At 45.8% G+C, this 22,651-nt stretch overlaps 1 protein-coding gene across 6 annotated transcripts; it reads right to left on the bottom strand.

The window, feature by feature from the left end:
- Nucleotides 1-838: 838 nt before the first annotated feature.
- AGT (angiotensinogen) lies at nucleotides 839-9,528 on the bottom strand. Of its 6 annotated transcripts, none has more exons than XM_018917047.3 (5): nucleotides 9,175-9,528; nucleotides 6,116-6,929; nucleotides 3,586-3,850; nucleotides 3,006-3,150; nucleotides 839-2,525 (listed from the first exon to the last, which is right to left on the bottom strand). In XM_018917047.3, the coding sequence occupies exons 1-5, from the start codon at nucleotides 9,274-9,276 to the stop codon at nucleotides 2,334-2,336; spliced, it is 1,518 nt and encodes a 505-aa protein (XP_018772592.3). In that variant the 5' UTR covers nucleotides 9,277-9,528; the 3' UTR covers nucleotides 839-2,333. The 6 variants fall into 6 exon arrangements, with proteins under 6 accessions (XP_018772592.3, XP_018772594.3, XP_018772597.3 ...); XM_018917049.3 differs by having other exon boundaries at nucleotides 6,116-6,926; XM_018917052.3 differs by having other exon boundaries at nucleotides 9,305-9,528.
- Between the last annotated feature and the right edge of the window lie 13,123 nt (nucleotides 9,529-22,651).

Below are 22,651 nucleotides of genomic sequence, written 5' to 3'. Positions count from 1 at the left end.
GTCAAATGGGAGGATGAGGAAGCAAAGTACATAGATTTCTTGGAAGTTGTTGTGTTTTTTTAAGCTGTCCGTAAATTGTCTGCAATGCTCAGGGATAAACTGTGCTGTCTGATCAAACTTAAAGAGGTCATCCTTGCCTTTGTTCTCTTTCTCCAAATCTCCCACCTCTTAGAGCCTGAGTTTAGGTCCTTCATTCATTAGATGATTAGGCTGTAGATAGCATTTGGGATCTCAGTGTGTGAGTGGTGTCTAGGATGCTTGGAATGTGCATCATGGTGTGCCTGACAGAGGAATCTGGTAAAATACATGCCATGAAATTTTACATGTAAAATTGATGTCAGAAACAAAGTCTCAGGAGAGTATACATTGTTGAGGAAGCAGAGACTTAGTTGAGAATTGGATGTGGGCGGGGGTTTTTTTGTTAGTTGGTTGTTTTTTACCATTTGAATATGTAGGAGAATGAGTAGCTGTACAGATAGTTTACCTTGTTGGTATTGTAACATTTGCTCCAGCACTTCTCTCTTTGTAGTCCTTATTCTGATCAGTTTACTTTTAGTTCTCTGTCCCTGCCCTTTTCTTCTTCCTTTTCATACCCAGGGTGTCAGTGGAGAGGTGCTTTCCACCACAAAATTTCTTTTCTGAAAAGTGCGTTTGATGGGTTTGTTTTGTTTGTCTGCCTGTAACCACTGAAGAGGGATATAGAGTTCCAGAGCATGTGGCCCCCACCGGTGAATAAAGGCATTTTTCCCTTAACTTTGTCAGTGTACCCAGAACTTCTTTATGGACAGAATAAGCCAGAACTCATTTGTGGAAAAAAGCCCAACTGAACAGTGGCAAAGAAACTTGCAAGTGAGTTTATTTGCATCTTTCTACCTCTGCACATTCATACTTAATTACTTCTGTATATAATACAAGTACATATTTAGATGTTAGAGCATCTGGAGTCCATACAGTATAAATGGATAAATACGTGGATGCTGTATCCTAGCATTCCTAGGGGGTTATTTTATTTATGATGTTATGGCATTTTCCACGAAGCTACAGGGATGTGTCACATATCCACATGACTGACACCAAGCTGCTGGCATTAGTGCATTTAGATTAGATATACATTTGGGCCACCGTGGATGGTAAGGAGCTGCTGTGCACTGTAGGATAGGTCTCGCATGATCTGCCAAAGAGGTTTGCAGTTATTTTTAAGTGCCATCAGTGCTAACAATAAATCTAGAGATGAGAGGTGGAAATTCTTGTTCCAGGCTTTCCTTAGTACCAAGGTTTGTCTCCCAATTCCTCACTTCAAAGAGTCATGTAATAATCTGTAGTTCCTCTTTAATGTTTCAAAATTTTATAACTCTGTTAAGAGTTGGACTGGACTGCTGTAATCATTTTATGCACAAGTAGCAGTACCACATCCACTATTTATACTAATATATATTATTGTCATTAATGCTATTTTTAAAGAACATATGGTTGGATATGTTGCAGTTTACAGAATTGGACTCTAACCAGTAATGTCTTTCTTTGCTACAAGGCTGTAAGAAATGTCTCACAGGTTATAAAGTAATCCAATAAATGGAGTTGTGTTGCAAAAGTAGACCTTGTGGGATCTTTTCCCTAAAAAAATCAGAGATAATTCTGTCAGGCTCTGAGAATTTATCCATCACAGTTCATTAATACTACCAAACCCTATTTTTAGCATTTCCATAGAGTTAAGAAGTGAACATATCCATCTGGGCTGCAGAAAGAAGAAAATTCTTCTAAGCATGTTTTTGCTTCCAAAGGAGAAAAATCTTGTCTCAGTGGGACAAGTGGAGCCTGCCTGTGCTGTTGGCAGCATTTTAGAGGGAAATGTTGCTGATGAAGCTAGAAATCCATGTGGATAATTGTAAAATCTTCAGTGTGATGTAAAAGGGAGTCTCTCTTGCAAAACTGACTATACAATTAAAAAAGCTTTTTAAAGAATGAAGAGGTCCTTTTCTACAGTAAATAAAAATACTATAGTAAAAGCTGCTTATCTGTTTTTTCAAGTTGATGCTTTGCATCGAAACACTGCCCTGCCCCACTGCATCCAAAAAGGGAACTAGGAGCAAAAGAGACACAAAGAATAAAATGGAAGCTGGAGGAAGGATGTGAGTCACCTCACATGAAATAGATGAATGGGGATGAAATGCTGCAAGGTGTTAGCTTTCAAAAAGCTGTATTTTGAGCACTGACTGCTTCATCTCAAAGCTAAGTAGAGCACTCAACAACATCACAAAAATATCTGATGAATAAGAAAAAGGTGATGGGAAATGTGCATCATTCCACTCCTTTCTTATCCTCTGTGTTTGCATTTAATCCTCATGCAGAGGGTTTACTACTCTGCCAAGAAAAAGCATTGCCCTTGACTGCTTTTCAAAAACAGCAAAAAGGAATGGCTTATTCAGTGTTACATCCAGGTACATCACATCTTCCTTCTGTGCTGCAGAGTCTTCTGGCTGATCTGTTCCATCACTGGCCAGTTTGAAAAAGGCTTTATTTATTACCTGTAAGGAAAAACATATGAGTAACTCCGGAGTCATCACAGCACAATCATGATGGGACAAAGGAGAGTCTGAGTAAATTATGAAGCACATTGTACTCCACAGATGTTTAAAAAAGATGTTGGAGTGCTTGTCCATAACGTGCAAAAGCTGTAGAACTGCTTTTACACTGGGCTGGTCTGTAATGCTGTTACCCTTGTGTCATGGTTTAACCCCAGCCAGCAGCTGAGCTGCTCACTCATCCCTCCCACAACTTGCCAACAGCTACAACTCTTGTGTTATCAGCATTATTCTCCTTCTAAATCAAAAACATAACACTGTATGTGATACTCAGTCCCCTACAAAGCATGTCCCCTACATGGCTCTGACTGCTTAGTGCTAGTTAAATTTATTCTGTTTTGGAGGCTGAAACTGTGCAGGATTTTTTTTTTGGTTTTTTTTTTTTGTTTTTTTTTTTTTTTTTGCCAGTGATATGTACTGTACCTTTCCAACTGTTAGACTGGTATTGCTTATCTTACTGAAGTCTGCCCCCTTCCCCAGCAGTGCAGGCAGTTCCATATCTGCAAGAAGCTCCTGTAGATCAGAGCTGTCTTCCAGTGTTAATGCTGGCAGCTTTAATTTAATTTCTCTGCAGAGACAGGAAGAGAGAGAGGCAAGTGAGTGCTTGTTCACTCTGAGAGCATCGTGCTTGGGCAGTCCTGGGGAATGGGCACGTGAAAACAGCTGCAACAAGTGCCTGGTGTATGGGCACAAACACAGCGGGGCGTGTTACTCTTTCCAAGTGTGAACTCACCCAGACTTCACCCAGGGTCTGCTGCTAAACCCCAGATCATCCCACTTCATGAGTGGGATGCTCATTTCCTTGAACTACGCCCAGATAAAAAGCTGATCCCCCCGAAGTGGAGCTCCTTTGAAGTGAGCCCCCTGGCTGTGCAGGGGTTTCTCTTTGTGCAGGCAGTAAAGCCTCCCCGGCAGGACCTGACCCCAGGTGAGGGGCAGGCCTGTGTGGCTCACCCCGTGCCATCCATCCCTTCCGTAGGAGGGTGCACAGCCCCTTCCCTACCTTGGGGACAGGCGCTGGAGCCAGGCTGAGGACTGCCAGGTCAGCTGGGACTCCACGCGCTCCAGGTCGCTGCCATTGCCGGGCTGCAGCAGCACCAGCAGCGCCGTCCGGCTGATGGGAACTTCCACCACGGAAAAAGTGCCACTGGCATCACTCTTGTACTTGAATGTCCCCGTGATGGACAACATAGGGACCAAAAGCTTTGTGCTTGAATCCACCCAGAACTCCTGAGGCTCTTTGAGCGGGAAGGCTTGCTTAACATTCACTGAAAAACAGATCAAGAAGAGAGAAATTGATGCTCCTCTTCCTTCCCTCCTCCCCTCTGCCCCTCAGCTGGTCTTTTTAAGAACACACTGTGCCTTAGAGAAGGACTGCACGTATAAAATCACATTTAGCTACTGTAATCATATGTCTCCCCCTTTTAATCTGCCTTCTGGTGGCATCAAGCTCACAGCACAGGGACCATGACCATCAGGACTGTGACTAAAGCTGCTGTATTTCTGCTGGCTTTGTGGCCTTTCCTGGGGACAGGAAAGTGTCTCTGCTTGCTTGGTTGCCTGCTTCCTCCCAGGCTGCCACGTGGTCCCCAAGGGCTCACAGGCCTGTGCAGAGGGTCAGCTTGGTTTCCTCTCTGTCTCTCGAGTGCAGTGATGACATGTTTGGAAGCACATCCATCAGGGCCAGCCCTTGGTGCAGGAGCACTCTCAGGCAGCCAGGTGGGCTCAGGAGAGGGAAGGCAGCACAAGCTCTGCCTGAGGTCTCACCCTTTACCATCTTACAAACCAAAGCAATGGGGAAGGTTGTAAGCACAGCACTGAAGTGTTGGTTGAGCCAAGGAGGATAAAAAGGACATACTCTAACACTTACTACACCTTAAAATAAATTTCTTTTCCAGTTCACAACTATGAGAGGCCTTGCTCCCACCTTGCACTGCTTCTGTGCAGCTTTGCATTTCAACATGTAGTCTTCTCACTGCCAGAGATCAATGCTGTGCCCAGTTGGGCAGATAGTCCTGTTCAGCACTAAAGAACCTACTGCCCACAGCAAAACTTGCACCTGATGTTCTGCACTGAATTCTAAATGGCAGGCCCTGCTTGGCAGCAAGTCTACAAATGTGAAGAAAACTGTGTGCAAGTGAACAGCACTCGAGACCACTGGAACATTTACCTGTTGTTTTGTACGTATTTCTGTCACTTTATCAGTGCTATGGCTGTTAATAGCATCTCAGAGCTTATGTAACATGTTTCAGAGAAAACAAATGTACTTTTTCCTTTCTGCAGCTATAGGGACAGACATGGAGCATGACAGTATCAGCTATCATGGGTGCACCTTCACAACCAAATGGCAAACCAAATGCTAAAGTCTTCTTCTGTGTTAATTAGAAGGTAATTGCTTGTGTAATTCATTTGTTCTTGAGCCAATTTTGTCCATCCCATGTGTGGGGACTGTAACATTTAAAATGCATCTTCTGAGAGGGAAGGTAGTAGAGCTGACCCAGTGAGGCAAACCCTTAAACACATGTTTCTAAGCTTATGCAAGTTTCAAGTACAGAAGAGGAAAAAATGGTTCTGCTAAAGGAAAAATGTTTTTGTCACCATGCCCAAGTGTGTAACACAATTACTTTTGTATTATCATATCTATGCTAGATCTTACAATGAAGAGAAAGGTGATGCCCACAGCTCACTGAGAGAATAACAGCACCCATGAAAGGCAAAGAAAACCTGGCATCCAGTTTTGACGTGGGAAGATGGAGGCACAAAGAGTTTTCCTGGGCACCACAACTCCACCTTTAGCAGTAGAGGCCCACTCAGGAACTTGGGGCTCACTGCAAGTGTTCTGAAATACATTCCCAAGTAGGCAAGCTGTCTGAAGTGTGCAGTCCTTGATACTGCATTCAGTCATGAGGATCTAGGAAAGCAGCTACACTCAGAAGAGAAGGCTCAGTTGTAGCAGGGGGATTTCTGGGACAGCAGCACAGAATGACCCTAGGCAATGAAGGGATCACCGTATTCTAGGTTTGTGGAAGTGCCCTGCTTCCATAACTGATGATGTTCAGTTGCTTCCTGAGCCAGATGTTGCCTCTAGACTTTCGTGTTTAATAGCCACTAGAGGAGTCATGTCCATTGCATTTTTTAGCCTTTTTTGTATCTCTGCCTCTGCCCTGCATCCCCCAGCTCCTTTGGTTTTCTTTAAAGCTACACCCTGATCAATCTTTCTGGAGGCCCCTTGTGACTTTCAGCTCCTTCTCAGCAAGAAATGCTGTACAACTCTTTCTTATGTACCTTTCCACACCTTTCCTGGACAAGGAAAATTTCTTGGAGGCCATCTGCCTTCTCCTCACTCCCCGTCACCCTTGCTGGCTCATGGCAGAGCAGGCAGGATCCCTGGCACAGTGGTGGGGAGCAGAGATCCAGCCTTTCATCCGAGCCCTTCCCTTTCCCCACCAGCCAGGCATGACCTTGCTTCCTTCCCAGGTTGCTGCCCATCCTTCCCCAAGCCTGTTTCCAAGAGGAGCAGTGCTGCCTCATACCTGCCAAGCGGACGTCCACAGTGCACAGCAGCTCGGCGGATGGGTCGATGTCTGCCAGCAAGGCCTTGCTCTGGCCCTCGCTTTTGGCCTCCACAAAGGCGTTGATTTGTTCTGCTGCCTCGCCTGGGTTGGCAAAGTCAACGGCTCGGGCGTAGAATGCATCAGCACTGGGGAGCAAGTGCTCCATGAACAGCTGGAAGAGGGCTACGCCAGGGGCAGAGAACAAGCTCAGTGTCTTGGAAAAGAGCAGCTCCTCGTCCCCGCTCTTCACAAGCCTTTCGATCGTCCTCAGGCTGGAAAGGAAATTGCTTCCGACTGCCGTGGAAGTGCAGTCAGGGTTTCCAGAGGGGGGGACAAATCCCAGCAAACCCTGCAGATCAAGCGCTGTCTGGTTTGAGGCCCCCAGGTAGAATGACACCAAGGAGCTGTAGAGGCTGGTTGGGGACAGGAGCACATTTTGGCCCCTCTGTGCTTTCTGCAGCGCGCTGTAAAACCGCATGCCCAGGACGTACACCAGGTCACTCAGGTAGCTCCGTTCCTTCTCCCCCCAGGTGCTGAGGCTTGGGGCTTCCAACTTGTTGTCATTCATGCCACCTTCATATTCAGGTGTGGTTTGGGACTCAATGGAGATGGGGACAATAGTCTTTCCCTCCTGAACCAATTTTTCCAGCTTGTCACAGTCACTCTCATTGAAAGAAAACAAATTGAAAGGGTGGACGTAGACCCGGTCACAAGTCACCACAGTAAGGCAAGCCAACAAGCAGAGAAGATCTGCTACCAGATTCATGTTGGAAAATTGCCTCCACCGTGTCTGCTGAAAGAAAAAATTAGGAGGAAAGGAGACTGGTCAGTCTGTTTCAAGTACAGTTTCTCTTAATCACAGGGCGAGGTGCTAGTGCTGTGTTGGAATTACAAAGGTGGGGATTGTAGTATTAGTGGTGCTTGGTCTGACTCTGCCCCCAAAAAGCCCCGGATAAGACAGACACCAGTTTCAATGGCAGCAGGTGGGAAACAGTAAGCATAGATGTGACTCCATTACCCACTGCAGTACCCTAAGGATTGGTATCATGGTAATGGTAATGGATGCTGGTTATGCCTACAAACTAGAGCATGCTATTTCTGCAAAACCTTGTTTTGCAACAAATGCAACAACATTTGTTCCTGGGACCTGGTCAGAGCCATCTCTGCAAACTGCTGCACTGAGCCTTGCTGACACACAGACAGGCTAAGCAATGTGCCTGCTGTTATGCAGGGAGTAGGTTTGGAAACCAGTTCTCTTAAGGTCCAAACACAGAACATATGTCTAGTCAGCAATGGATGTCTAGCCACCAAAATACTTGGCACTAGCTGAGCATGTTATGTTTTCATAGCCCAGTGCAAATATTCATTCTAGCTTCTAGGCAAACACACTCCAGGCTCCTTTATACAAATGTGCTCACACTGAAACCATTTTTCATTGCACCTTCTTTTTCTGAATACAGAGTTAGAAGGGGTAGGCTGAGTTTTACTCAGCTGCGCAGGCAGTCTTCTCCTGAGGTAAATGACCACTTGCTGCTCTTGTTTTTCCTGACAAGAAGCAGAGAATTTTACTGTATGTAGATGTCACTGGTGTTTTAGCACAAAGGATGTAATGCACATTGGGAATGAGAATGTCATGGACACACACAGAGACAAATTTTATACTTTTAGGATTCTCTCTTATATCAAAGTTTTTGATAACTAATTTCTCTGCTGTACCTTTCTTGGATTTCTAATACATGACTTTTTATCTGTGTATTTGAAATCCAAATTGAAATGTGTTGAAAATTATGCATCTGTAACACATATCATCAGCCAAAATGCTGTTATTCAGAGCTGTATTTTTATTCCAGTAGTAATTCCTTGTTTATTGTATCTTTGTTCTCTTTCACACATTTCAAGTTCTGCAGAGCTCATTGGATGGGCAAAATGCTATCAACCTTGCCAGTACCCAAGCCCTACTCTCTGCTTTCTTCCTCCAAGGCTTTTTTGAGTCACACCAGTCTGTCAGATATTGTAATTCTGGTAGCCTGAGCCTTTTGAGAGGACACAGAGCCATGTCTGTCTCACCAACACTTTACCCAGGGTGGAAGCTTGTGTTTAAATCCAGCTATTCAAGACCTGGCCCCTTCCCAGCCTAATTGACAATGTATAACCATATTCTGTCCCCTGAGAGGTCCCCACATATTTCATGCCTAATGATATCCCAGTTTGCTGTACCACCACTCTGTTGCACATACAAAAACTGAGATGTGCAGATGCTTGGTAACTAGACCTACCTTGCAAAGTATGTCTGCCTGCTGACATGGATGTCTGCATTCCCTGGCTGTAGGCTCCTATCTAACAGCTGGGCTTGCAAATGGAATTTATGTTCCTGTGATGGTCACTCAGGATATATAAGCGTCTTCCCACTGAATGCCTGTGAGCCAAGCCTGAAACTATTTGTTCCCCAGAGGCATGCAGGGGAGGATCTGCTGTAGATCTCTGTCCCTGTGCCTTCACCCAAGGATTGTTCTTCCCCATTAACTCCCACCTCATCCTCAAAATTACTGTATGGGCAGCACAGTCCTGCTGCTGTCCCCTCTGCTCCCAGCCCCTCTTCACCTCCCCAACCCCACTGGCAGCATATGACTTGCATGACAGAGCATATTCGTTGCTTGTGACTGGTTAAAAAATTATCTTGGTAGGTACCTTCCCAAATTCACTTTCACAGTTAGCCCAGCTACTGTGCTAGTGGATTCCTAGACTCCTCAATGCATATTTTCACATTGGCATGCTCAGGAAAACGAACCAAAAAGCCACAAATTAGAAAGAATTCCCTTCCCACACTGTTCTCTCCATCACACAATTCTTTTGAGGCATTACTCAATTTTTCCTGCACAGCAGGAGGGTGACCCTGTGCCACCCAGGCAGGCTATGCCATTAGGCACTGTTGGCACCCAGCGGTCACTTCTCTCTGGCTTGCCAGAGCTCCCAGCTCTGTTCAGCTTTTGTTCCATGAGCAGAAGCAAGAGGAGCAGTTCTCACTGCCAAGCACTCACCCTAAGCCCCATCCGTGGAAAGTCAGCGCGGTTTATGTGGCTAAAGAAGAGAGCGCCAAGCTCTTTGGGCAAGCACGAACACCTGAGCTGGAAAAGCAGCATTCAAAGCAAACGCAGTAAGAACGCGTACTCGCCTCTGTCCTGGGGGTGTCACCCCTTTGTTGCCCCTCCGATGCTGCTGTCCCTCAGGAGAGCTCCTCAGGACACCTCTCCCCCCCGGGGCGGCGGGACAGGGTGGAATTCTGCCCTTTCTAGGCGGCTGGCTGCGGCGGCATTGCGCAAAGCTGCTTTACATCACAACCTGGGGGCCGACAGAAGTTACCTCGGGCCAATGAGACCTGAGCCCGGCTCAACACCGGCTGCGTAGAAAGTTCCAGGGAGGGATACACAACCTTTAGCCAGACCCTGCACACCTGTGTAGCCTGCAGTTACACATTTACCAAGGCAGACACAGGCGTTTTTACTACACAGAATAACTGATCATAGGAAAAACCTCATTTTGTGCCAGACTGAAAGGAATGAAGATTTCTTTGTACTTATATTTATTGTACAGTTGGATTTTTTGATTTATTGTACAGTGAACAGATTTTGACTTCACAGATAAATTGCCTTTAATTCTACCTTGCAGCCTTGGGACACATCATGCATGCTACTGCAGAATAAAGTGATTAAGCTCTCAATTTTTACCCTTTCTTTCCCTCTTGAACTGTTCAGAATGTCAAGGCTTTGTTCTTTCTCCTCTTGAACAAGATATGTTGAAATTGAGAAGATGAAAGCCAGATAGGGGAGATGGCCAGAGCTGGATCACAAAGACTTCATGCCTCCCAGTGTCAGCCTCTCAAGTCTTGTTTGGGAAAAGGGGTTGGGATTTGCAGATCTTTGTGCTGCTTTTGAAACAATCTTTCAATTTTGGTGAGCCCCTTCTTCCTATTTAAGCAGGTAAACAATGAATCAAGCTAGGGATAAATGCAATTGGTTAGACTGGGTCTTGTTCAGTGTCCTTTATTTTTAGTAATTAAAATCCCATGGCTCTAACAGGAGTAGGGCTGATTTATCATCTGTGCTTCGATTTTAGAAGGTCAGTCTGGCGTGATTTGTAGTGCAGTGCCCAGCTACCTGTTGGGTTCAAGGAGAGAGCTGAGAGAGGGGGATGTTGTGCCTGAGCAGCTGGAGCTGGTGGAGATAAAGGTGGAGACAGGGACAGCTGAGTCCTGCCAGCCCAAGGGCTGTATGCCAGGTTCCTAATGCCAAAGAAATGAGAAATTTCTGTCTCTGCAGTCCTGCTTTTCATTTAAACAATCTGATTACCTTCACTATAATGAAGTCCAAAAGTGGTTCTGAGCCCAGGCTTGTATAACATGCTGTCATGCACTCAAGGCTTAAACAAATAGCTTGAAACATTCAAAGTGTTTTGTCCTCTTGCTGCCTGAGCGTCTCAGTTGAGGAAGCATCTGCCCACAGAACAATCCCTGAGCATTTGTACCATCTCCAGACAGTTTTAAAATGCTTCTAGCTGAGTAAAGAATACAGGCAAAGGGAGAAGGATGAAAAATGAAAAATGCTTATTGCTCAGCTAAATGCTAAGAGATCAAGTTAGGTTTCAGGTCCTCCTTCTTTCCCCTCTACCCTGGAGACTCCTTCCCACAGGCAGACCAGGGGAGCCAGCTGGTCCCTTAGAGGCCAGTGGAGCTGCAGGTGGGACATGAGCACAGCCCATATCTGTATCTCCTGCACCACCACCCATGTGGGTCCACCCGAGGCACTAGGCAGGCATCAGCAGTGCACACAGATGGCCAGACCATGCCGAGCCTATGAGCTAGAGCTGGTCTGCTGCATCCCTCTAGATGAGGCTTGAGCACAGGTAAAAAGAAAACCCATCCCAGTGCTCTCTGTATCGAGGACACACAAATGAAAGCTATTTCATGGAAGGGCACCTTGTATTCCGTAAAACTCTGAAAAGTATCCTTATTAAAAATAATTACTTTCAAAAATAATTGGTTTGGCTAATAAGCTACAAGTGATGTTAATAACATACAGCACAGCTGTCAGACTTACATGTTTGCTGTGGACAATAAACACTGAAAAGGGAAATCAGAAAGCCTTCACCCACTGTACTTTTTTCCCTTAGATCATTATGCCTTTGTTCTGTAGCATCCAGACAATGTTGTTGTTTGGCTGTCTCTTGCTCCCAGCTCCCCTGAAGGTCATGACCAAGCCATGCTTCAGCTGTTGGTCTCCTTGTGCTGTAAGTACCAGCCCTAAACAGGCAGCCCTGGCTGCAGGGGATGCTGCCTGAAGAAGAGAAGGAGCAGGAGTCACCTGAACAACAAATCTAGCATGCGGATCTGGGGGCTCTGCCACATAAAGGAAGTTCAGTTTAGTTGAATATTCTTGGGGTTTTCAGCCAAGTTGATCCTTGGGTGTCTTTTGGTGTTTGTGCACTCAGTTCTATTGTTTTCTGTCGATAAAAAAATGGTCAGTGTCTTTGAGGAACACAGAAGTCTATCTTTTGCCCCCCACCCTTGCCCCTACATCAATAAAGTAATCACATTAAAATACCTAGCTTTCTCCAGAAAAAGAAGTTTCACCAGGAAATGTTCAATGTCCTGTTTTCACCACAGTCCTCCTCTTGCTTTGGGCCACTGGGAATTTTGCTGGCCCCAGTAATGAGGAAGAACCTTTGATTTCACCTTATGTTCATGCACTACTACAATCCTCAGATACAGCTCCCCCCTCATTTGCCAGTCACTTGTGCTTGCTCACTCAGTTATTATTCCCTTATTAAGATGCATCACACACCAGCACACTTCTTAGATCTTTGTCTTTTATCTTTTAACACTTCTCTAAAGGAGAAGTTTTCAGATTACGAAGAACATATCCTGCCACACCTGCAACATGTTTGGTCCTAGTAGTACTTAACTACAGTTAGTCTTTAATTTTACTTTTGAGACATTTTTAAGCAGGAGTCCATGAGCATTATTCCAATTACTATATGTGGACTCTGTTGTCAGGCTTTTTTTGTTGGGTTGCCATGGTTTTAGGAATGGGAGTGTACTTAAAGATAGAGCTTTGACTTTAAAAAGCAGAGTCTCTATCCTGCCCTTCAGTTCTGGCATCCAAGGATTTTGCCCCTTAAAGAGAGTTGTGCCAGAGAACTTGCACTGGGCCGAATTTGGGCAAAGAGCTTTCTAGCAGCAAGGAACCCAAGAAGGTGAAAGCAAGGCTGTTCTACAAACATCCCCTATCCAAAATAAGTCTGTGGCCCACCCATGGTTTCTAATGAACCTCTCCCTGCAGCAGCCACAGTAAAGGCACAAAAAAACGCAGAGCTCTCAAACCTGTTGTTCAGCGGTGAGGTGCGCGCTCTCCTTTTGCCCCACTCTCCGATTTTGGAGGGGCACTCGGCTCCCCCTCTTATACCCACTCTTGCATAAGCCGGGCCCGCCCCCCTCCCCCCCACCGCTGCCCTCATTTCTCTTCAAAACCTGCCTCTGTTTTTCCTGCTTGTTATTCATGGTAGCTGCTGAGAGGGAGCAAAGAGGGGTGGAAAAACACTGGTGCTGCAGTTATGGGTTTCCCTGCAGCCATCCTAGGGATCAGACCTCCTGGTCAGCCTCACTGTTGTGAAGTGCTAATGTGGAAGCACTCCCCTGCCCCACGAAAAAATTCTTGGTGATGGTGCTCCAGCACTTCTTCATGCAAATACTGCTAAAAAGGCTTCAGAAATTTAAACCCTGGCAGAGGAACACTAACCCTACAGACAGCAGCATGTAATTCAGCCTTGAACGGGAAAATGTTTTTGTCCAAGTTAAAGTTTTGACTGATCGACCAGGCAGCTATTCTTTTGCAGAAGAACATTGCGTCTCCACTTTGTCGAAAAGTGTTTTCATTGATCTGAATTGTTCTGGGAAAAGCTGTATAAAATTCAGCACTTTGTGTGGAGACAATAGTAAATATTTTATTCTGTTTCACTCCGTTTGTTTTCCAGCTTTCCTGAATTTTGCTCCAAGACTTGAACTCAAAAGGGCCAGATGTACTCCTGTGATGATGCTCTTGTATCCTGTGAGGCAGCAGACCTGGAGGAGGGATAATAAATTACTCTGCTCACAAGCTCAGACCACAGACCTTCACATGATGTTTTCCTAACCTGAGCTGGCACATCTGACACACATGGATTATGAATTAATATATGTATGGCTAATTTAGACATAATAGCATGTACACGGCATATATAATTCATTACTAAATTTGAGGGTTTCTCTTATTAAGCCTAAAAGTGTCTTGAGTGAGAAACAGGCCACAAACAGTTTGTTTATGCAGCCTGTGAGCTGACATTGGTAATAGCGAACATCTACATCCCATCAACATTCACAAAGTTCCCTCTCTCTGTTTTGGTAAGGAAACACAGCCTGGAGTCTTAACAAGGCTCCAAATGGAGAAGGTAAACAGGCACTGCGCAAAGGTCTTGGAGGAAAGGCAAAAGAGAATCCCTTTTTGGGAGGATCTGACAAAAAGAAGACTGGGGACTATTGCTTCATCAGCTACTGCAGTGGTCACCCCAGGTGTGGCAGTCAGTTGTGGGGGTGGAAAGGAAGAATGATTGATTGTGAGACAGACAGGAAAAAAGCTTTGTGGAGCAGTAAGAGTGCCTACAGAGACCAAGACATTTCAATTTGAAAGAGAATCCACTGGTATGGGAAGTATAAACATAAAATGCTAAAGGTGAACAGAAAGTCTTGAACAACTCTTTTGTAATATTGCCAGAATCAGTGCATTCCCAGTAAAATTCTCAGTCTACAAATATAAAGGAGGAACCCTTTTGCATGCCTGAACTGTGGGAGACACTGCCACAGGATGCTGCAGAGACCAAAGGTCTTGGTACAAAAAGCAATTAAATATTAAATGAAATAGCAGAGGGTGTGGCCATTGGCCTCTGCAGAACATAATGGTCCAGGCGTGATTGCATACTTGAGAGAAACCCCCAGACAGACAGCTGTCATGAATTTTGCTTGTTCCAGCATCTCTCATGTTTCTCCCCGAGGGACTGTCTTCAACTTGCTGTGGAAATAGAGATGTCTGACTGAGGCCAGCTTATGCTTGCTCATTTTGCAGCACAGACTGAGAATACTATACTGAGTATAATAGTGCTATACTAAAGAAACAACACACCCAGCAAACCCGACCCTCAGCCTCACCATTGTTCCTGCGCACAGAGCATTTAGGAACATGCTGCTAACTCTTCAAAATCAACATAAACCATGGAAAACATGAACGATTTTCAAAAACTGTGGGTAGGCTTTTCATATTAATTAGCTGTGTTTCAGTTTTTTTCTCTTTTAATCAGGGTACATGCACAAACTGTGGCAGAGTTACTGCACTGGGGTCTAAAATGTGTCTCTGTCTCCTGCCAGAGCTATGGGCTCTGTTCTAACTTCAGCTGCAGACAAAGTATTTGGGGATTTTTTCCAGAGTGAATAAGTAGGAAAGGAGTACCACTCTGGCAAGTTTCTCTACTTTAGTAAACTGATTTTCCTCCCATTCGGCAAGAATTGTGGCAAGCTGCCATGGGCCTGATTTTTTCTGTTTATTTTTGCTGTCTCTAGTGGGGAAAGGCAGTGCAAAGTAATATATTTTTAGCTGTTTTAATAAAACAGGAATAGGTTTGCATGTGATTTTTCCTGTGTTTTCTCTGTATGCCTGACCTCTGCCCATGCTGGATGGAACCACTTTTCTGTGAAATCTTCTGATGAGCATGAGAGATGTACTCAGCTTGCCCAATTTTCTGTGTAAAGAGGATTGCAAAAATGCTTTTCAATAATAACATTCAAAGTACAGATGATGAAAGAGAGGGATTATCCTGCTTCTGCCATGGGTTCTCACAGCAAGGAGCAATGGAAAACTTGGTAACTTGGCTCCCATAAACCCCAAGGATCACGTGTGCCATTCCTCTGCTGGGTTGGAGGAAAACAGCGTGTCTGCCTGGATGATGCCGAAATGCACATGGTGAGTGGGCAGCCTGAGAGCTGACTCAGGTGGAAGGGCTGGTGTAGCACAGTGCTCTCTCCCCACAGGAAATGTGCTCTGGCTGAGCCAGCTGCCTGGCATGCCCTCACCCTGGCAGTGCCACAAATCCTTCCTGTTGGAGGAGAGAGCATCACCATCTTGCTGTCTCTCTCAGGGAAGCTTGTATTAACACTAGTACAATCAGCCTAAAATTTCATTTGGTTTGTCACAGCTTGTCTTTGCAGGCCCTGAGAGTAAAGATGGCTTCTAATTTTTGTAGCCCTATTTTTTCATCTGTCCCAGTGGAAGATGCAGTTTTTATGAGCATTTTAAGAATGGTCTGTGCACAGCCTGCACATGGACACAGAGGCATGACTGTGGGCCTACTGTGTGTGTGCGCAGAGGAAATCTCCTTCCCTGAGGATCTTAAAGTACTTTTCAGTCTAACAGTTACATCAGCAACATAAAATTGATTTTGGGTCCTTTCCTGTGGCATAGGCTGTGCCTGTGAGGAGCAAGAGACAATCCCAGACAGAAGCAGCCAGGACAGAGCAGCCTGTTCTGAGAGTGAAAGTGGGCACAAAAAAGGTGACATGAATCACCTTCAGTCATGCAACAGGTTGGCACCATCTCAAGGACAAACAGCCAGGTTTCTCTACTCCCAGCCCAGTGTGTTTACCTTTTTGATATCACTCTATCTTCATACAGTCCTGTGGATAAAGCAGAGCAGCAGGGATGGCAGCACCAGAGCAGCAAAATGCCTGCCTGAAAGAGCTGGTGCCAGCTTTGTTATCAGAGCATTGGCAGATGCCTTTGTGTCAGGGAGGGATTTTGCATTGTGCCAATATTTGCCAGCCGGATCAGCCACAGAAGCCTTCAAGCTGTTACCCAAGTTGAGCAAGGGAAGCAGCCAGGTGACCCCTGTCTGGGAAATGCCACAATATTCTGCTCCAAAAGCCTCCACCACCAAATATCTGGCTGCCCTCAGTACTGCAAGTATGCTGCAATAAGCTCAGTAGTGATCCCTGGGGATCTCCTAAGTGATATCTCTGGTGGCGGATCTTTTCTGTCACTACTGAGGTTTTGAAAGTCTCGTTGTAATTTCTGTACCCCAGCCAAATTGTCCACAGGGTACTATGCACAATAGTTGTCTCCTAGCCTGGAAATTCAAAGCATAGCCACAGAAAGACCTTTAGAAGATGGGATATCCTTGCTGCCTGCACAAACTCAGGTTCCCCTTTATCTTTTGCCAAGCCTCTCTCAAAACACCTCCACCCCTCCTCCCACTCCTCTGCCTGGATGGGCAGATAGTTGCTACCAGCAGGACTCCACGATTTTGGGCACGGTGTGGTGTTCCTCTGAACAGTCTGTGGTGGTCTCCTGCCTCACTCGAGGGGTGTTTTTAATGATATGTAGCTCGTGCAGTTCATTAGTGAGAAATAGACCGGCTCCTTCCTCACTGCATTATGGGACTCTTCCATCTTCGGGAGCTGCAGTAGCTCCCACTCATCCAGCTACAGGGGCAAAACTGCAACTCTCTTGGGACAGCAGCCGCAATTTTCAGTGCTCCAAATACAATCTACAGACCCTTTTGCGACCTGAGATGAGGGCAGGGCTGTCAGATTGGCGTTAATTTGAGGGATGCACGACTAACGAGTGTTTGGCCACGCTGGACTCTCCTGCTCTCGGATCTTGCTAGAAAGCAGAGAGATTAAGCCGGGCAGTATTAAGGCTGCCCAGTTTGCAGGAGCAGCGCAGCATTTCCCTGCTCGGGGTGCTAAACCCATCCACTCCTTCAGCACCAGCTCCAGCCACGCACAAGTGGGAACCAACTCCCCAACTGCCCCGGTGTGGAAGTGTTGGCAGGTCTGAGGTCCGCCTGGATGGGTGCATCCGGCACAGCGTGCATCCCGGCGCTGATCCCGCGTCCCTCCCCTCCCCTTCCCGTCTCCTTAGCCGAAGCTGCCGCCGTGCGGAGGCTTCGCCGCATCGCTGCTCCCGGCGCGGCCGGGGCTGTCCCGGCCAGGAGCATTTGGAAATGTTATTACCGTACTGCCCTTTGGAAAACCACTAATTCTGGAAGGAAGAGGAGGGGAAAGTTAAATTTATATCCAGTTTTTTTTTTTCTACAGGAAATAATGAGAGAGTTCATAACTTAAAGTTTCTGGGGTTTCAATAGAGCGGCAAAAGTCAATCTCCAGGCAGATCAGAACTTCCTGCTCTTTTGTTTTTGCTGGATGCTTCTTAAGCAAAGGATTACATTTTGCAGTTTTGGGTTTATTTTTATTTTTACTTTTCTTTATTTTTCTACCTTTTCTGTTTTAACTGTAAAAACATGAAATAACAATTTAGGTTACTGCCTGAGGGATAAATCAGAGGAACAGTATTACTGAGCGCAGAATATTCATGATGAAAGAAGGATTAACATTGCCTTCTGGCAACATACCCTGATGAAAGCCTTTGAAAACCATAACTCCTGTCATTAAAAAAAAAAAAAAAAAAAAAAAAAAAAAAAAAAAAAAAAAAAGTGAATGCTCTTGTAGCTATTCTGTTAGTCCCAGGAAAAGCTGAGCTCCCTTAGGGACTGCCTCTGACTCAGGGAGCTGAAGACATACTGCAACTTGGCTCCTTTCCCATACTGCCACTTGGTGTTTCACAGTCTTAAGAAAAAGAATAAAAGCAATCTCTAAAATAAAAAGCCCTCTTTTGTTTGTAAAGCTGCCGCACCCCCAAAGTGATTAATTAATGCAGCATTGTGTGCTTAGCTCTGACAAAAGCCTGGAACAACAGCTCAGAAAGCTGTGCTGTTTGGCTGGGTAAAGCACTCAGATGGCTGTCTAATGATGATATTTCAGCTGCCAGCACAGATAATGTTGCCCTTACTTACCCAAGCATACAAAAAGATGTTTCACATTTCTGGGTGTGTAAAAGGGGTGGCAGCCCATCAGAGAGGCCGAGCAAAAAGAGGACAGGCAGAGCAGAGCTGCCTCCTGGCACAGCAGTGCTGTCAGCATCAAGGTAAGCTGGGCTATGGTGGGGGAACCACCCCATGGTGACAGCTCAGCACCCCCTGCCCTCAGCCCTGCAGCGAGCCTGGGCCACACCAGCATTTCACAGCCAGCCACAGCAGTGGGCAGTGACAGCAAAGCTGCAGGTGGTGTGAGCACACATTAATCCTAAGACCCCATCTGAGACTGCTGCCTCTTTAGGAGAAGAACCTATTGCTTTTGCACAGCACAGTGAAAGCACCCAGACTTCTTGCATTCACTGTTATTTTAGGATCCTCCCTTGAATGAGATTTTGATATCCTACAATTCCTCCAAGGTATTTTTTCCCCCTTTATCTGCAAGATTTTTAAAGCGCACTTCTTAAAAACCCTCCCTTTGATTTTCTGTACCCTTCTTCTCATTGCTCTCTAGCCTTTTTCACTAGGCTGTCCACAACATTTTGTAGGGCTGTCCAGTCCTCAGGTTGTCTTGCAGAACCCCTAAAGCTGTCCTTTCTCACCTTCCTTCCCTCTGCTTCACTTCTGCCTGGAAATGAGGGAGAGGAGGATACTCCAGCCCCTCTGTAGCCAGCTATTTCTTCTCCAGAGAAAGTACTACTTTTCTTCCAGAAGACAACACAAATTTCCTTAAAAAACAGCCCCAAGCTGGGCTTAATTTTATCTGGTCTCTGCTGTTGTTGGAGCAATAGAAGATGTCGCCAGTTAGCTAGGCTGTGTGCAGGAGCATATGTGAAGCCTGCCAGGCTGCAAGCTACTGGGCAAAAGTCCATGCACTGCATTGAGCCAAAGTAATGGAAAGTATCAGAAACAGCGTGGTTTCATGTGACTGTGACTGTGGCATTTGGATTCAAATCAAGGCCAGGATCAGAGGGTGCCAAGCAGTACAAAATGAGACTAATCTCAGAGACAGAAAAAATATGTTTTATGTAACTTCATACAGATCTGGAGGAGGAAGGACAGAGAGCTGCTGAGTTTCACAGGTGGTTCCTCAGTCCATATAATATCTCCCCTTAAATCTTTGCAAATATAAGGAGAACAATAAAGAGACTTTGAAAAAACCAGTCATATCTCTCAAACACCTGGAGAAAGAGTACAAAAATATTCTAGCCTAAACCAGTCCCTTAGAGAAGGTTAGATGACACTAAAGGGGCTTAGCCAGCAGGAAACAAGCACTGGAGGACATGGGGTCAGTCAGGCCAAAGGTTATGGATAAACCCTCCAATGTTAAACTGTTGACAGGGCAGGAGGTATAATGACAACAGGGTTATGAAAGACTTTAAGTTGCTGTCATTTGAATAACCAACTTTATATCCTGAATGACCAGTCTACCTGATGTTAATGGGGAAGGAATTACATAAGTGTGACTCAGAAAAAGCACATGCCAAATGCTGAACAGCAGAGGATGAAAGCCAGAGCTGTAGCATGATGCTAAGCAAGGACACCAAGAAATGGAAACCATCGTTTCCTACATCAAGCCTTTGTGTCACCTTCTATCCCATGAATTATGCTGGAAAGTGAATAAGGGTCTTTTCTAGAGTAAAAAATTATTCTAGAAAAAAAAATTTACTCTGTTCCTGTTAGCAGCAAGTGTGCCTGTTGGGGATGCTCACCCTCTGCCAGATCCACTCCTTCTTCTGCACAATGCCCATCTGGCCCCCTCTCTTGGTGTCATGGGATTAGCAGTGTCTTGGCAGGAGGGCAGTGCCTGTAGGCAGCTGCAATTGCACTGGTGTTCACACTCCCTGAGTGCTTTGCTCCCATGGCTGAAGGAAGTGGATAAAACTTCTGATGTTTCAGGAACAGACATTTAATGATGGTGCCTGGAAGAAAATGGTGTTCACCCTTAACACATGTTGCCAGCCTGTGCATCACTCATGCTGTCATGCTGTCACCTTGAAATCTTGCCTGGTCATGTAGCTTGTAGAGAGATCTCTGCAGTCTGCAGGAGCCTAATGGTGTCCAGAGCAGTCCCACTAGGAATTAATTGCATTCGATCTGACAGCTCCCTGTCTGCCAGCAGCGCTTTCACGCACTGGCAGGCACTCACTCACTGCCTGCACAGCCCAAGGACAGACCTGCTCTATCCCCCTGCTGGGACAGCCCGGTGGGCTGCAGATCCACAGTTCCTGAGGCAGTGGAATCCTGGAGGAAGGACTTTATTACTCAGTGTGACAAGACTTTCGTGTTAGTACTGTCTTGTACTGCTTAAATGTCACAATATGTCCGCTGGGACTGCATGCCAAAGGGAAATGTACACAGGTTGGTGTCACAGCCTCTCGCCATCTGTGTTCACCTGCTGCTCCAGGGAGTGTTAAAATACACCCTGCTTTTATCCACTGAGCCAGGACACCCAAGGAGCAAAGGTGTTCTAGGTCAGCGGCTCAAGTCCTGCTCGCCACTCTCCTGAGCCAGCAGAATTGTGTTGCTGGTGTCTGTCCATAAGAGACTATCACAGGACGTGTTGCATTTCCCTCCTACCCTGAATATCTGCAGAGAGCACCAAGTGGCATGAATAACAATTCACCTAAGGGGAAAAATGCTCTTTCACTGCTTTCAAAAGGAGATTTCATGGTAAAAGAGCAAAACTGCTCAGTCCTTGTAAAACTCTAGAGCAGAGTAAGCATGTAGGTGATACAGATTTGTTTGTTTCTGCCCTTCAAGAGATGAGCCTGTGATTCTTAACATATGTCAGGCAGAGTATTGTATTTTCAAAAAAACTGAGACATTTTATAAGTGTTTTCTGCTCATTCCTCTTTTTCCACCCGTACTCCCCAGACACCATCTCTCCTGTGCACTTTTAGTGCCTTGACACCAAGGCTGAAATCTCAGAGACATTAATTTTCCTGCAGTGCCATGACATGAAGCAGCAGGGCGAGGAGAGGGAAAGGCTGTCCCTGCCTTCTGGGAGAAAGGCTACAGCATGAAAAAATTTCTTATTGCACACCAGAATGTTCACATAGAAGAGAATCTGCATGCATTCCCCTGAAGCAGGACAAGCCCCCATAGAGCTCAGCCTACACATTTTCATCTGCAACTGAACTCTGAAATTTCCTGAAGTGATACATGGTTACCCTCCTTGTGACACAGCCGGTGTGCAGTCTGTGTGTCTAGGGCACTGAAAGTCTCCTTCCCCAGTCAACATGTTATCCTGGTGTGTGAGAATATGCCTTGGCCCACACAGAGGTGTTGTGGATAAAGCTCCTGGTTTTGCTGATGGCTGAATATGAGATTTCGGGTACTTCACATCTCTGGGCTTGTGTTAGCACTGAAATGCCTTTTACCTGCCTTAACCCCTTGTCTGGTATTCCTCTCACTTGACTCTATGCATTTGATCCGGGCATCTACCCTGAGCTAGTCCACGAGGGTCTGTCTAGAGGCAAATGAAGGACACAGTCATCTCCAGAGGGATCTTAAGGATGAATACACAGTGAGTCACTTTCTGGAGGTTTCGGTCTTCTCAACAGCTGTGGGAAAAGCTGACATGAGTAACTTGGACTTTATTTGCAAACCTGAAGTTTGGTCAAATGACAGCCACATTTGGAGCACCAGGCCTGCCTCTTCTCATAAATCTGGAAAGTATCCATATATTTGCACAATGGGAACTTGGTCTCAGCAGGGAGCCTGAAGATATCAACAATGGATGCAATTATGGGGAATAAACATGGGAATATATGCTCTGAAAAAGAAAGCTTTCCTCCCAGCACTGCTGTGAAAAATAGCAGAACAGAGAGGAACTAATTCTGTTTCACCTAATTGCTCTCCATAAATCATCTCTTGGCAGAAGGCTAAACTGGTCCGCCAAAGGGCCAATTAAAGCAAAGGGAGGCTGAGCGCTGTTTGTACTCAGGGGTGTGTTTTATACTACAGGAACTGTAATTTGTTCCAAGAGGATGGCATCTCCTCCCTTTCCAAGCAGAGAGGAATGTCTATGTCTGGCTCTGAGTGTTATTTCTTCAGTGCATCCATGGTCCATTGTCTGGCATTCTCTCCAGCCAGTGTTCTACTGCCCAATGTGAGATACAATGGTGCAGGTGGATGCTGGTAAGCAGAAAAATCACAGAATCATTTCGGTTTGAAAGGACTAATAAGATCATTGAGTCCAACCACCAACCAAGCACTGCCAAGTCCACTGCTAAATCACATCCCTGAGCACACATCTGCGCATCTTTTAACTATCCCAGAGGATGGTGACATGGTGACACCACCACTTCCATGGGCAGCCTGTTCCAATGCTTGACAACACTTTCCATGAAGAAATTTTTACTCAGTATCTAATATAATCCCCCCCCCCCTCCGGTACGGCTTGAGGCCATTTCCTCTTGTTCTACTGCTTGTTACTTGGGAGAGGAGCCCAACCCCTCACCTGGCTACACCCTCCTTTCAGGTGGTTGTAGAGAGCAATAAGGCCCCTTCTGAGCTTCCTCTTGTCCAGGCCAAACAACCCCAGTTCCCTCAGCTGCTTCTCCA

The sequence above is a fragment of the Serinus canaria genome, chromosome 3 (genome assembly GCF_022539315.1).
Source record: "Serinus canaria isolate serCan28SL12 chromosome 3, serCan2020, whole genome shotgun sequence".
Taxonomy (NCBI): domain Eukaryota; kingdom Metazoa; phylum Chordata; class Aves; order Passeriformes; family Fringillidae; genus Serinus; species Serinus canaria.
The sequence above is the reverse complement of the archived record's forward strand: the minus strand, read 5'-3'. Positions and strand labels throughout refer to the sequence as shown.

What these genes read in the sequence shown, in the direction of transcription:
- AGT (XM_018917047.3), bottom strand. Translation starts at nt 9,276, where the DNA reads ATGCTGCTTTTCCAGCTCAGGTGTTCGTGCTTGCCCAAAGAGCTTGGC. An exon ending in TTCCACGGATGGGGCTTAGG is followed by an intron (nt 6,930 to 9,174) that starts GTGAGTGCTTGG and finishes TTTTTCTTTCAG; the next exon opens with CAGACACGGTGGAGGCAATT. An exon ending in CTCCAGCGCCTGTCCCCAAG is followed by an intron (nt 3,151 to 3,585) that starts GTAGGGAAGGGG and finishes CTGTCTCTGCAG; the next exon opens with AGAAATTAAATTAAAGCTGC.